The sequence below is a fragment of the Phyllobates terribilis genome, unplaced genomic scaffold, assembly GCF_046119375.1.
Source record: "Phyllobates terribilis strain yellow unplaced genomic scaffold, ASM4611937v1 Scaffold_3__8_contigs__length_932513732, whole genome shotgun sequence".
Lineage (NCBI taxonomy): Eukaryota > Metazoa > Chordata > Amphibia > Anura > Dendrobatidae > Phyllobates > Phyllobates terribilis.
Genome location: NW_027362763.1, coordinates 21549687 through 21563653, shown reverse-complemented (window position 1 = coordinate 21563653; position 13967 = coordinate 21549687). Strand labels below are relative to the sequence as shown.

Below are 13967 nucleotides of genomic sequence, written 5' to 3'. Positions count from 1 at the left end.
TCTCAACCCAATAAAATTGTTTAAAGCACCTGCGGGTTCAAGGTGCTTACCACACCTCTAGATAAATTCCGTGATGGGTGTAGTTTCCAAAACGAGGTCAATTGTGTGTTTTTTCCACAGTTTAGGCACATCAAGGGCTCTATTCCAGCCAACTTCACACTCCAAAAGTCCAAGCCCTGCCATGCATACAAACAGTAGTTTTCCACAACATATGAGGTATCAGTGTACTCAGGAGATATTACACAATAAATTGTAGGGTGTATTTTCTCTTGTTACCCTTGTGAAAATGCAAAATTTTATGCTAAAGCAACATTTTTGTAGGAAAAATTAAAATTAGCATTTTTTGCTTCCACATTGCTTTATGTCCTGTGAAGCACTTGAATGTGAAGCACTTCTTCAATGTGGTTTTGAGTTCTTTGAGGGGTGCAGTTTTTAGAATGGTGTCACTGTTGGGTATTTTCTGTTGCATAGGCCCCTCAAAGTCACTTCAAATGTGATGTGGTCCCTAAAAAAATGGTTTTGTAAATTTTGTTGGAAAAAGAAAAATTGCTTTTAAACTTTTAGTCCTTCTAACTACCTATAAACCGACAGGGCAATAATCAGTCAAGTAATGTGTCTCAAGGCATGACAATGATAGAGAATCAAAAGAAAAAGTATGCCAAACACAAATGTATATAAACATATATGTTTATTAATGAAGTAGATTAAAATACAAATAATGGCAAAAAAATGGGGAAAACAAAGGGTCACAGACATAAATGACATGGAAATTAATATATAGAAGATGTACAAATATGGACGATGGCTATGATACTATTCTAATCATGAGGAATTTACAGAGAGATCGGAAACACCCAGACATACGCTTAGCATAGTCGTATGGAGAACTTTATATCCTTTTCCAGTAAAGCTGGTGGCCTACACTGGTTGTTCTCACTGCGGTATCCTTGCTCCTATAGTTATCTCACTGATAATTAATCCTTGGATTGCTTGTTTTGACTTGATCTCACACTGTGTAGCCCTTTCTCAGGTACATGCTTCTCAGCACGTGACCTGGGGTACGACTGCAAGGGTTAATCTCTCCTTTCACTCAATTTTACACTTGGCTCCGTTATAGACTGCAAAGTCAGCATCAATCCCACCCCAAAACAGTCCACACTCCCCTGATACACAACACGCTGCCACCACTCATAAACGGGGTGACGAGTCCCCAAAATACACACTGCTGTCCGACAGTCAGTAGGCCTCACACTCTCCGAAAGCCAATGGATTCTTAGCACAGACAACCACCAAACTTATTAAAGTTTTAAGCTTTATTATAGAAAGTACAGCGCATATAAGAAAAAGTATAAAATGAGAGAAATAAGGAGACAAAAATAATCAAAACCGTTGTACAAAAAAAAGTAAACAAATACCTAAACTTTTCCATCTAAAGTTGTTCTTCTGTTTCCTTGAGGGTAGGGAAGCTTTATGGATCACACTCAGCTCGGCTGACCCCCACATGTGGACATACTTCTATTGTTTTTCTATATTTTTATATGCCTGGTCCTGGGCTCCGGTTTCCAGGATGGCCTAGTTTGTAACCCTAAAATCGTTGGTCTGTAACTGGACTGTGGGTAATAAGGAAGCACGTACATTGCATGTTAACCAGCTTGTTTCCCTCACCCCCTTCCTATAATAAATGGGGAATGTCTACAGATCTGTCTACAGAGGACCATCAGGCTGAGGTGTCAGGAATGACGTTGTTGGATCTCCTCTGGCTTCTGAGTTCCTGTTGGCCTCCTAAACTGTAATAAGAGGTCACAGATGTTATGGCCTCTTGTGTAGTTTTAATCATGTGAATGGCAGACTTATCCTAACGTTCCTAATATTATAATTTCCTTTACACCCTTCTACTGATTTCTGATTTTGTCTTTGAACCTGTGACTTTTTCCCAGATCTATAAGGATCCCTGTCCAACTCCCTCAACCGACCACTAGCTGCTCCAAGGACGCAAGAGGCTAGCAGAGCTGCGTCTCTGGATCTAAACTGCAAGGACCTGAGCGATCTCAGTAGTTTCTGTAGTCCGTTATGTGTTTTTATAAAATATTTCCATTCTTTTTCGTTTTTGTTAAAACCTTTTGATATCCAAAACTACCTGCTTCATGCCCCTAAATTCAGTTTAAAGCAAAACCTAGCAATCACTTTCCTGAATCCCTCCCCTTACCGGAGTGCTCAACTGGCAGAATCCAACTCCACCGCAAGTAACAAAGTAATCTCTCCCCCTAACTCCTCCATGTAATTCATATAGACAAGAGTAAGGTGTTCCTCCCATACTGTCCGGATATAAATATCATATAGTACTGACTTTCCGGGTCCTCAAGAAGATCTGTACATCTAATAGTCAGTCGTGTACATTGATCTTCCAAATCGGTCACTTTGTTCGTCTACAGAAAACTAAATTCCCTTAGCCGAGAAGAATCTTGGTCTTCTACGTGAGGTATCCCTCATCAACCTCAGCCCCAATCATCACTCCTGTATCACGGTCTGCCTGTATCTTTATATCTTCACCCCTTACTGCTGTACTCGGCACACTGCTGACAGAGCGGCCTAGACAGCACCAACACCAAACCACTGGAGGCAACTTTCAGTTGACTATTGATCTCCAACTGTGAGGGTCCTCAGACCTCCCAAACAGCAAGGAGTAAATCAGGTAGTGAATGCCACATGAGCTTTCCTATTGAGGTGAATGGACGGCTGCTGAGACGACACATAAAATGTCCTGCTCTTCTGTTTCTTAATATATAATATTCATCAACATCTCTCCTTATACAGGATTGCACAATAGTGAAGAAGACATCTGGTGACTGTGAGATTTCCATCATTCCTCCCCATGTATCCAGAAGAAGGAGCAGGAATGAGAGCCCCATCACAGAAGCCCCGCACTCCCCAATGCCTGAGAAGAAGATCCTAGATCTCACCAACAAGATCACAGAGCTGCTGACTGGAGAGGTGAATGCTGGGAAATTCTACAGTATAACACTGGAGGATTCTGGGTGATGTTGGTATACAGTTGGGTACAGAATTATTTTGACAGTGACACAATTTTGACATTTTAGCTATTAACATATTCAAGGTACAATTATATAATCAATATCGGCTTAAAGTGCCGAATCTCAGCTTTAATTTCTGAGGATTCATATTCTAATTGGAGGAAACGTTTAGGAATTACAGTTCTTTAACATGTAGTTAACTCTTTTTCAAGAAACCAAAGGTAATGGGACAATCATCTTAAAAGCTCTTTAATGGGCTGCATGGGCTTTTTTTTCATTAATCTATCATCAGTTAAGCAAGTAAAAGGTCTGGAGATTTTTCCAGGTGTGGCATTTGCATTTGGAAGCTGTTGCTGTCAACCCACAACATGCGGTTAAAAGAGCTCTCAATGAAAGTGAAGCAGACCATCATTAGGCTAAAAAAAAAGAGGAAATCCATCAGAGATGGCAGAAATGTTAGGAGTGGCCAAGTCAAATATTTGGTACATTCTGGGTAAAAAACGAGCACTGGTGAGCTTGGGAGCTTAAAAAAAGGCTGGAAATCCACGGAAGACGACAGTGGTGGATGATCGCAGAAACTTTCCCGTGGTGAAGAAAAACTCCTTCACAACACCCACCTTAGTGAAGGACACTCTCCAGGAAGTCGGTGTCTCAGTCTCTAAGCTCATCATAAAGAGCCGACTTCATGAGATCTAATAGAGGGATCACCACGAGGTGCAAACTATCAATCAACCTGAGCATAGAAAGGCCAGATTATACTTAGCCAAAAAACATCTAAAGAAGCCGCCCAGTTCTGGAAAAGCAAAACTAAATCAACCTGTATCAGAATGATGGAAAGAAGAAGAAAGTATGGAGAAGCTTGGAGCAGCTAATGATCCTCAGCACAGTACATCTTGTGTAACACATTGTGTAGGCGATGTGATGGCGCGGGCATCCATGGCTTCCAATGGCCCCAGTTCACTAGTGTTTATTGATGATGTGACTGAAGACTGAAGCTGTCGGATGAATCCTGTGTGTACAGGGTGATACTGGACAGCACTTCACAGAACAGGTGGACAATGCCCCAAAACATCCTGCGAAAGCAAAGAAATGCAATGGCCGAGTCATCACCAGATCTCAGCCCCATCGAGCTGCATTTCACAGGCTGAAGAGAAAACTGAAAGCAGAAAGAGCCACAAACAAGTGACAAGTGAAATCAGCTGAGTAGTCTGGATCGTGTATGCACGGATCCCTGACGAAATCCTGACAGAGTGACGGCAGCGGTGAGATATTGTGCAATCTCCCCGGTGTCGTCCCTGTGGAACCCTGACAAATTAGTGGCAGCGGTGGGATATTACAGAACATCAGTGGCTGGATTGAGCAACCATTCCTGTCACTGAAAACTTGCACGGTTCTTGCAAGAATTCTGTGCAGAGTTTTAAGAAATCAGACTCAGTGTTTTAATATTTTTTTATCTGGCACATTACTGTATGTGTAGCAGTTGCATCCCCTCCTTCTCTTGTTTTTCTGTCCTATCTTTTATTTGGCAATAATGGCTACACTTAGAGAGCCCTGGTATCACCAGCAGTCCAAGTACGTTCTTACTGCCCTCTGTGAGCTGGGACAGATTGACCCCACGTGCAAGACCAGGCACCAAATGATTGCTGAACTGTTGCAATGTGCCACAGAGCCAGTCCGGCAGCAGAGCCCTGATGATGGGGCGGCCAGCCAAGTCCTGCATGGCGCTGCTGCAGGGGTCCCACCTGTGATTGCCAGCTGTACCCGCAGCCAGGGTAGTGTGGACCCCCACCTGCAGATGGCCTTGGAGCAGTTCGCCACAGACTATCATGACGGACGACTGCAGCTGATCCTGAAATTCCAGGAGCGAGAGGCTGAGAGAGCTGAGCGACAGGCCCAAGCTGACCGAGAGGCTGCTGAGCGACAAGCTGACCGATAGTAGCAGCTGGAGCTAGCCCAGATTCAGAAGGAGTCATCCTCCACGCAGACCCGTGAGTCCAACAGCACCAGCAGCTTTAAACCCCGTCCTGAGCATTTTCCTGTAATAGCAAAAGACGGGGACTTGGACACATTTCTGCGAGGATTTCAAAAAACCTGCAGACAGTATCAGCTGCCAACAGACGAGTGGGCCAGATATTTAACTCCAGGGCTCAGAGGAAAAGCTCTGCAAGTGTTTGCTTCTCTCCCTCAAGCCCAAAATGGAGACTTTGAGGCCGTCAAGCAGGCCCTGATAAAAAAAGTATTAGCTGACTGCAGAAGTTTACCGGAAAAAGTTCAGAGCCCTCCAGCGTGGACCACATGACAGCTACAGTGATGTTGTAGACGGGCTCAGGACCAACTTTGAGCAGTGGGTCCAAGGACTGTCAGTCACCATCTTCGAGGACCTGAAGGATCTGACGGTGAAAGACCAGTTTCTTTGTCTTTGTCCTGTGGAAGTGCTACAGTTTGTGCTTGACCGGGAGTCAAAGGAAGCCGCCAAAGCAGCCCAGATCGCAGATGCCTATGAGGCCAACCGCACACCAGAGGTGCGGAAGTCAGCCGCCGCCAGCTGTTAAGTGGGTAAGCTGACAACCACCCCCAGTGTCCCAGCCAGCCCTCAGCGGGTTCTGCCTCATCTTCCAGCACCTGGACTGCATTTGACTCCCATACGTGTTATACTAGTGACCAAATGGGTCACATCAGCCTTGTCTGCCCGGAGAGGCAGAAGGTGAACACTACACCTGAGGCCCCAGGGCCTACTGCTGCCATTCTTTTTGTGGGTAGGGCGGTTGGCAGGGCCCGAGAGAACCTACAACCGGTTACTGTGGGCAACACCGTTACTGTTGGCCTTAAGGACACTGGCGCAGAACGTACCCTCATCCGCCCTGAGTTTGTGCTACCCGAAGAACTCATTCCTGGAAAGACCCTGACTGTCACCGGGTTTGGGGGTGTTCGCCGTCCCATAGCGATGGCCCGAGTTTTCCTGGACTGGGGTGCGGGGAGGGGGTTAAGGGAAGTGGGGGTGTCAGAGAATCTCCCCACCAATGTGCTATTGGAAACTGATCTGGGATGGTTGGTTGCCCGATACTTTCCTGACAACCCTCCCAGATCTGATATGTCATATAATGCCACTGTCAACAATGTCAATGTGATGTATAATAAAAGTGTTGTGGTAAAGGGGAACTCTGCCACTTCACACCGCAGGGTGATGCTGCTGAGGATCCCCTAAAACGAGCCAGTATAAGTGCTATGTGCAAGGAGAGCAGGCACGGACACCAGGAAGCGGGTCGTCCCGTGCAGCTGACCAGTTTCACGCCAGATAGTGAGGTAATGGGAAAGGATAGGGTGAAGCACGGGGATCATAGGGGAAGTGGTCCCATGCCGCCGACCAGTGTCACGGCAGACTGTGAAATGGTCGGTTGTAGCTCGCCCCTAGTGAGCACGGCTCCCAAGGTAACCATGAGGGGTTGAAAGGTAGGCCCCACGAGCGGGCGAGGTAAAGGAAATGTGGATCCCCCTGTCTGTCAGGAGTATAGGAGGAAGATACCCATAGCCTGTCAGCGATGTGGGGAAAATGTACCCCTAACCGGTCAGGGTGATCGGAAAGTAGGATCCCCAGTCGGTCAGAGTGGTGGGCGAGTTGGGTCCACGGCTTGTCAGATCAGCAGCAAGGGTGGGCCAGGAGGTGGGCTTAAGGGGCGATCTGTAAATCAGCCCTTACGCCACCTCAAAGAGGGAAAGATGTTAAGAAAAATATTAAGGATTTCTCTCTTTCCCTGAAACCCCTCTTCATCCCCCTCCCCTATAGTATTTGTCAAAAGAGAAGAGCTGACACTTGGACCCTCTGCTCCTATGCAAATTAACACACACAGCAGTAGTGACTTGTAAGCATATGCTGGCACAAGAGAGGTACTACCAACCCAATTAAAATTCCGAGTGTAGCTTTCCTCTGACACAGACCTGCGACAATTTACATCTAGCTGAGGAGGACGCAGCTCTTTAAATTCAAACGCACTCACAAATATCCAGAAGAATTCCCAGCTGCAGTCGCAGCCAGGCCGGAGCCGATGCAAAATATGGAATATCTCTAGTTCCATAATTCTGATAATAATGGGACCTATATTTTTAGTGGCAGGGTCAGCCAAGGAACAATAAGGATATTTTCCCGTTAGCCCTTACAGTGGGCTGTAGCGCAAAAGTGACAAAATAGCAGACCACAACTATGTCATGTGTGGTCTCTAAAGGAAGGTAAATTCAAATGGTATTACTTCCGGGCTTCTGCGATCAACCAGCGAGACGTTATCTCAAAAGCCAGATATTCTAATAAAAATATGAAGGCTGGAGACCAGCCCACGTGATTTCATCCCAGGGGGTGTGTGGGCAGGTCTCCCCTTAGACATAAAAGAATCCACGGAGGATGGATGAGTATTCATTGCTGGGGGGATATAGAGACTATAAGCAATGGATCCCGTTCGATAACGGCCAAATCAAAGTGGGGTACCCCGGATCAAATATAAAATTTAATAGTTCTGTTTATTTTACTCTGTAATCATTCCCTCCACCGAAGCCATACGTCCAGCCAGGCCTGTATTATATTTCAAACTCGGCCGGTGGTGGCAGCGAATAATAATAATTGGGCTATCGTGAAGCTGGAAGAACTGTACAGGGGCGTATACACGTATTCCATGCGTTGGAATCAGGAGGTGTGGCGCCATACGCTTTATGCTCACTTGCCGATAGCTGCGTAGTGAGTAGTCTGGATAGTGTGTGCACGGATCGCTGATGAAATCCTAACAGAGTGACGGCAGAGTGAGATATTGTAAATAGTAAAATATCAGCCTGCAGAGCTGAAATCACGTAGAGGTGTCACTGGGTAAAGATTTCTGGACCTAACTGTATGTGTGTCAGGTTCCTGTCAGGTGTCAGGATGCCGCTGTCTATTTCTCCATGGAAGAGTGGGAGTACATGGAAGGACAGAAGGATCAGTACCAGGACGTCAGGATGAAAACTGACCCCCCGAGGATCAACCAGGACAAAAGCAACATGGCTGCAGGAATATTACTCCTCGCCCTGGAGATCATCGACTTGTTACAGGGAAAGGTGAGAGTCTGACATGAGATCACTCTTATCTCTATTACTATAACAGGAAAGATGGAAGATGAGTAGAATCTATGTGGTGATCAGCGTCTCTCCCTGTACACAGGAGCACACAGTGGTGAAGAAGACGTCCGGTGACCGTGTGACCCCCTGTGTGTCCGGAGGACGGAGCCAGATCCAGAGCCCCATCACAGAAGCCCCGCACTCCCCGACACCGGAGAAGAAGATCCTAGAGCTCACCACCAAGATCACTGAGCTGCTGACCGGAGAGGTGACTGCTGGGAGATTATACACTGGAGGATTCTGAGTGATGAGAGGAGACTGCTGGGAGATTATACACTGGAGGATTCTGGGAGATGAGGGGAGACTGCTGGGAGATTATACAGTATATACTGGAGGATTCTGGATGATGAGAGGAGAGGAGACTGCTGGGAGATTATTCAGTATACACTGGAGGATTCTGGGTGATGAGCGGAGAGGAGACTACTGGGAGATTATACAGTATACACTGGAGGATTCTGGGTGATGAGCGGAGAGGAGACTGTTGGGAGATTATACACTGGAGGATTCTGGGTGATGAGATGAGAGGAGACTGCTGGGAGGTTATACAGTATACACTGGAGGCTTCTGGGTGATGAGAGGAGACTACTGGGAGATTATACAGTATACACTGGAGGATTCTGGGTGATGAGAGGAGACTGCTGGGAGATTATACAGTATACACTGGAGGAGTCTGGGTGATGAGAGGAGACTGCTGGGAGATTATACAGTATACACTAGAGGATTCTGGGTGATGAGCGGAGAGGAGATTGCTGGGAGATTATACAGTATACACTGGAGGATTCTGGGTGATGAGCGGTGACTTCTGGGAGATTATACAGTATACTCTGGAGGATTCTGGGTGATGAGGGGAGACTGCTGGGAGATTATACAGTATACACTGGAGGATTCTGGGTGATGAGAGGAGACTGCTGGGTGATTATACAGTATACACTGGAGGATTCTGGGTGATGAGAGGAGAGGCGACTACTGGGAGATTATACACTGAAGGATTCTGGGTGATGAGATGAGAGGAGACTGCTGGGAGGTTATACAGTATACACTGGAGGATTCTGGGTGATGAGAGGTGACTGCTGGGAGATTATACAGTATACACTGGAGGATTCTGGGTGATGAGTGGAGAGGAGACTGCTGGGAGATTAAACAGTATACACTGGAGGATTCTGGGTGATGAGATGAGAGGTGACTGCTGGGAGATTATACAGTATACACTGGAAGATTCTGGGTGATGAGAGGAGAGGAGACTGCTGGGAGATTATACTGTATACACTGGAGGATTCTGGGTGATGAGAGGAGAGGAGACTGCTGGGAGATTATACAGTATACACTGGAGGATTCTGGGTGATGAGAGGTGACTGCTGGGAGATTATACAGTATACCCTGGAGGATTCTGGGTGATGAGAGGAGACTCCTGGGAGATTATACAGTGTACACTGGAGGATTCTGGGTGATGATAGCAGACTGCTGGGAGATTATACAGTATACACTGGAGGATTCTGGGTGATGAGAGGAGACTGCTGGGAGATTATACAGTGTACACTGGAGGATTCTGGGTGATGAGAGGAGACTGCTGGGAGATTATACAGTTTTCACTGGAGAATTCTGGGTGATGAGCGGAGAGGAGACTGCTGGGAGATTATACAGTATACACTGGAGGATTCTGGGTGATGAGAGGAAATTGCTGGGAGATTATACAGTATACACTGGAGGATTCTGGGTGATTAGAGGAGACTGCTGGGAGATTATACAGTTTTCACTGGAGAATTCTGGGTGATGAGCGGAGAGGAGACCGCTGGGAGATAATACAGTGTACAGTGGAGGATTCTGGGTGATGAGAGGTGACTGCTGGGAGATTATACAGTATACACTGGAGGATTCTGGGTGATGAGCGGAGACTGCTGGGAGATTATACAGTATACACTGGAGGATTCTGGGGGATGAGAGGAGACTGCTGGGATTTTATACAGTATACACTGGAGGATTGTGGGTGATGAGAAGAGACTGCTGGGATATTATACAGTATACACTGGAGGATTCTGGGTGATGAGAGGAGACTGCTGGGAGATTATACAGTATACACTGGAGGATTCTGGGTGATGAGAGGAGACAGCTGGGAGATTATACAGTATATGCTGGAGGATTCTGGGTGATGAGAGGAGACTGCTGGGATTTTATACAGTATACACTGGAGGATTCTGGGCGATGAGAGGAGACTGCTGGGAGATTATACAGTATACACTGGAGGATTCTGGGTGATGAGAGGAGACTGCTGGGATATTATACAGTATACACTGGAGGATTCTGGGTGATGAGAGGAGACTGCTGGGAGATTATACAGTATACACTGGAGGATTCTGGGTGATGAGAGGAGATTGCTGGGAGATTATACAGTATACACTGGAGGATTCTGGGTGATGAGAGGAGACTGCTGGGAGATTATACAGTATACACTGGAGGATTCTGGGTGATGAGAGGAGAGGCGACTGCTGGGAGATTATACAGTATACACTGGAGGATTCTGGGTGATGAGCGGAGAGGAGACTGCTGGGAGATAATACAGTATACACTGGAGGATTCTGGGTGATGAGAGGAGACTGCTGGGAGGTTATACAGTATACACTGGAGGATTCTGGGTGATGAGCGGAGACTGCTGGGAGATTATACAGTATACACTGGAGGATTCTGGGTGATGAGTGGTGACTTCTGGGAGATTATACAGTATACACTGGAGGATTCTGGGTGATGAGAGGAGAGGAGACTGCTGGGAGATTATACAGTATACACTGGAGGATTCTGGGTGATGAGCGGAGAGGAGACTGCTGGGGGATTATACAGTATACACTGGAGGATTCTGGGAGATGAGCAGAGAGGAGACTGCTGGGGGATTATACAGTATACACTGGAGGATTCTGGGTGATGAGCGGAGAGGAGACTGCTGGGAGATTATACAGTATACACTGGAGGATTCTGGGTGATGAGCAGAGAGGAGACTGCTGGGGGATTATACAGTATACACTGGAGGATTCTGGGTGATGAGAGGAGACTGCTGGGAGATTATACAGTATAAACTGGAGGATTCTGGGTGATGAGAGGAGACTGCTGGGAGATTATACAGTATACACTGGAGGATTCTGGGTGATGAGCAGAGAGGAGACTGCTGGAAGATTATACAGTATACACTGGAGGATTCTGGGTGATGAGAGGAGACTGCTGGGAGATTATTCAGTATACACTGGAGGATTCTGGGTGATGAGCAGAGACTGCTAGGATATTATACAGTATACACTGGAGGATTCTGGGTGTTGAGCGGAGACTGCTGGGAGATTATACAGTATACACTGGAGGATTCTGGGTGATGAGAGGAGACTGCTGGGAGATTATACAGTATACACTGGAGGATTCTGGGTGATGAGAGGAGACTGCTGGGATATTATACAGTATACACTGGAGGATTCTGGGTGATGAGAGGAGAGGAGACTGCTGGGAGATTATACAGTATACACTGGAGGATTCTGGGTGATAAGAGGAGAGGAGACTGCTGGGAGATTATGCAGTATACACTGGAGGATTCTGGGTGATGAGAAGAGAAGAGACTGCTGGGAGATTATACAGTATACACTGGAGGATTCTGGGTGATGAGAGGAGAGGAGACTGCTGGGAGATTATACAGTATAAACTGGAGGATTCTGGGTGATGAGAGGAGACTACTCGGAGATTATACAGTTTACACTGGAGGATTCTGGGTGATGAGAGGAGAGCAGACTGCTGGGATATTATACAGTATACACTGGAGGATTCTGGGTGATGAGAGGAGACTGCTGGGAGATTATACAGTATACACTGGAGGATTCCGGGTGATGAGAGGAGAGGAGATTGCTGGGAGATTATGCAGTACTAGATGTTGGCCCGATTCTAACGCATCGGGTATTCTAGCATATGTCTCCCGACCCTCCTTTATAATGCCCCATGCAGGATGTCACCTCTCCCCCCATATAATGCCCCATGTAGGATGTGACCTCTCCCTCCATATAATGCCCCATGCAGGATGTGACCTCTCCCCCCATATTATGCCCCAAGCAGGATGTCACTTTCCCCCCATATAATGCCCCATGCAGGATGTCACCTCTCCCCCCCATATAATGCCCCATGTAGGATGTGACCTCTCCCTCCATATAATGCCCCATGCAGGATGTGACCTCTCCCCCCATATAATGCCCCATGCAGGATGTCACCTCTCCCCCATATAATGCCCCATACAGGATGTGACCTCTCCCCCCATATAATGTCCCATGCAGGATGTCACCTCTCCCCCATATAATGCCCCATGTAGGATGTCACCTCTCCCCCCATATAATGCCCCATGCAGGATGTCACCTCTCCCCCATATAATGCCCCATGCAGGATGTCACCTCTCCCCCATATAATGTCCCATGCAGGATGTCACCTCTCCCCCATATAATGCCCCATGCAGGATGTCACCTCTCCCCCCCATATAATGCCCCATATAGGATGTCACCTCTCCCCCCCATATAATGCCCCATGCAGGAAGTCATATCCCCTGTATATCCATCCCCCCATAGTGCCCCATGCAGGTCCCCTATGGCCCCATCCAAAAAAAAAAATCCAATACTCACCTCCCTTCTCAGCTGCTTCTCTGGACTCCAGCGTAGCCCGCATGTTGACGCTGTCCTCTGTGACCGGTCAGGAGAGAGTGCAATGTAAAGACGTCACCGCGCCCTCTGACCTGAGAGGAGGGGAGGGGAGAGGTAAGTATGACGCCGTGTGCCGGGGTCCTGATCGAGCTGGTGGAGGGACGGGAGGAGAGAGGAGGGGAGAGGAGAGGGGAGGGGAGGGGAGGGGTAAGTATGACGCCGGGTGCCGGGGTCCTGATCGAGCGGGGGGAGGGACGGGAGGAGAGGGGAGGGGAGAGGAGAGGGGAGGGGAGAGGAGGGGAGGGGTAAGTATGACGCCGGGTGCCGGGGTCCTGATCGAGCGGGGGGAGGGACGGGAGGAGAGGGGAGAGGAGGGGAGGGGTAAGTATGACGCCGGGTGCCGGGGTCCTGATCGAGCGGGAGGAGGGACGGGAGGAGAGGGGAGGGGAGGGGTAAGTATGACGCCGGGTGCCGGGGTCCTGATCGAGCGGGGGGAGGGACGGGAGAAGAGGGGAGGGGAGAGGAGAGGAGGGGCGTCACACTTGTCCTCAGGAGATAAGCGGCCGTAGCCGCTGATCTTCCGACGATAGACGCATGTAGTTCAGCGGCGCCTGCGGTCGGGATTTATGCTGCGAGTAGCCTGCTGCATCTCCCGGCTGCATCGCCGCTGACCTCCGTGCCGCACATGAGCCGCTAACGGCCGCCATGTTTTTCACAAATGTCGCATCAATGATTGGCCGCGGCCGGACCAATCAGCGACCCGGGATTTCCAGGACAGACAGACAGAAAGACAGACAGACAGACGGGATAAGACAATTATATAGTAGATACACTGGAGGATTCTGGGTGATGAGAGGAGACTGCTGGGAGATTATACAGTATACACTAGAGGATTCTGGGTGATGAGCGGAGAGGAGACTGCTAGGACATTATACAGTATAAACTGGAGGATTCTGGGTGATGAGAGGAGACTGCTGGGAGATTATACAGTATACACTGGAGGATTCTGGGTGATGAGCGGAGACTGCTGGGAGATTATACAATATACACTGGAGGATTCTGGGTGATGAGAGGAGACTGCTGGGAGATTATACAGTATAAACTGGAGGATTCTGGGTGATGAGAGGAGACTGCTGGGAGATTATTCAGT

At 48.0% G+C, this 13967-nt stretch overlaps 1 protein-coding gene across 2 annotated transcripts in view; it reads left to right on the top strand.

Moving 5' to 3' along the window:
- Positions 1-13967, top strand: part of LOC141258719 (uncharacterized) — a 183713-nt gene that overhangs the window by 128390 nt on the left and 41356 nt on the right. The window contains exons 3-5 of one of the 2 annotated variants that reach the window (XM_073673753.1): positions 2815-2991; positions 7917-8108; positions 8212-8376. In XM_073673753.1, the coding sequence (XP_073529854.1) occupies positions 2815-2991; positions 7917-8108; positions 8212-8376 (534 nt within the window). Of the gene's footprint in view, positions 1-2814; positions 2992-7916; positions 8109-8154; positions 8377-13967 lie in introns of both variants that reach the window. The other variant, XM_073673755.1, reaches the window with a different exon arrangement.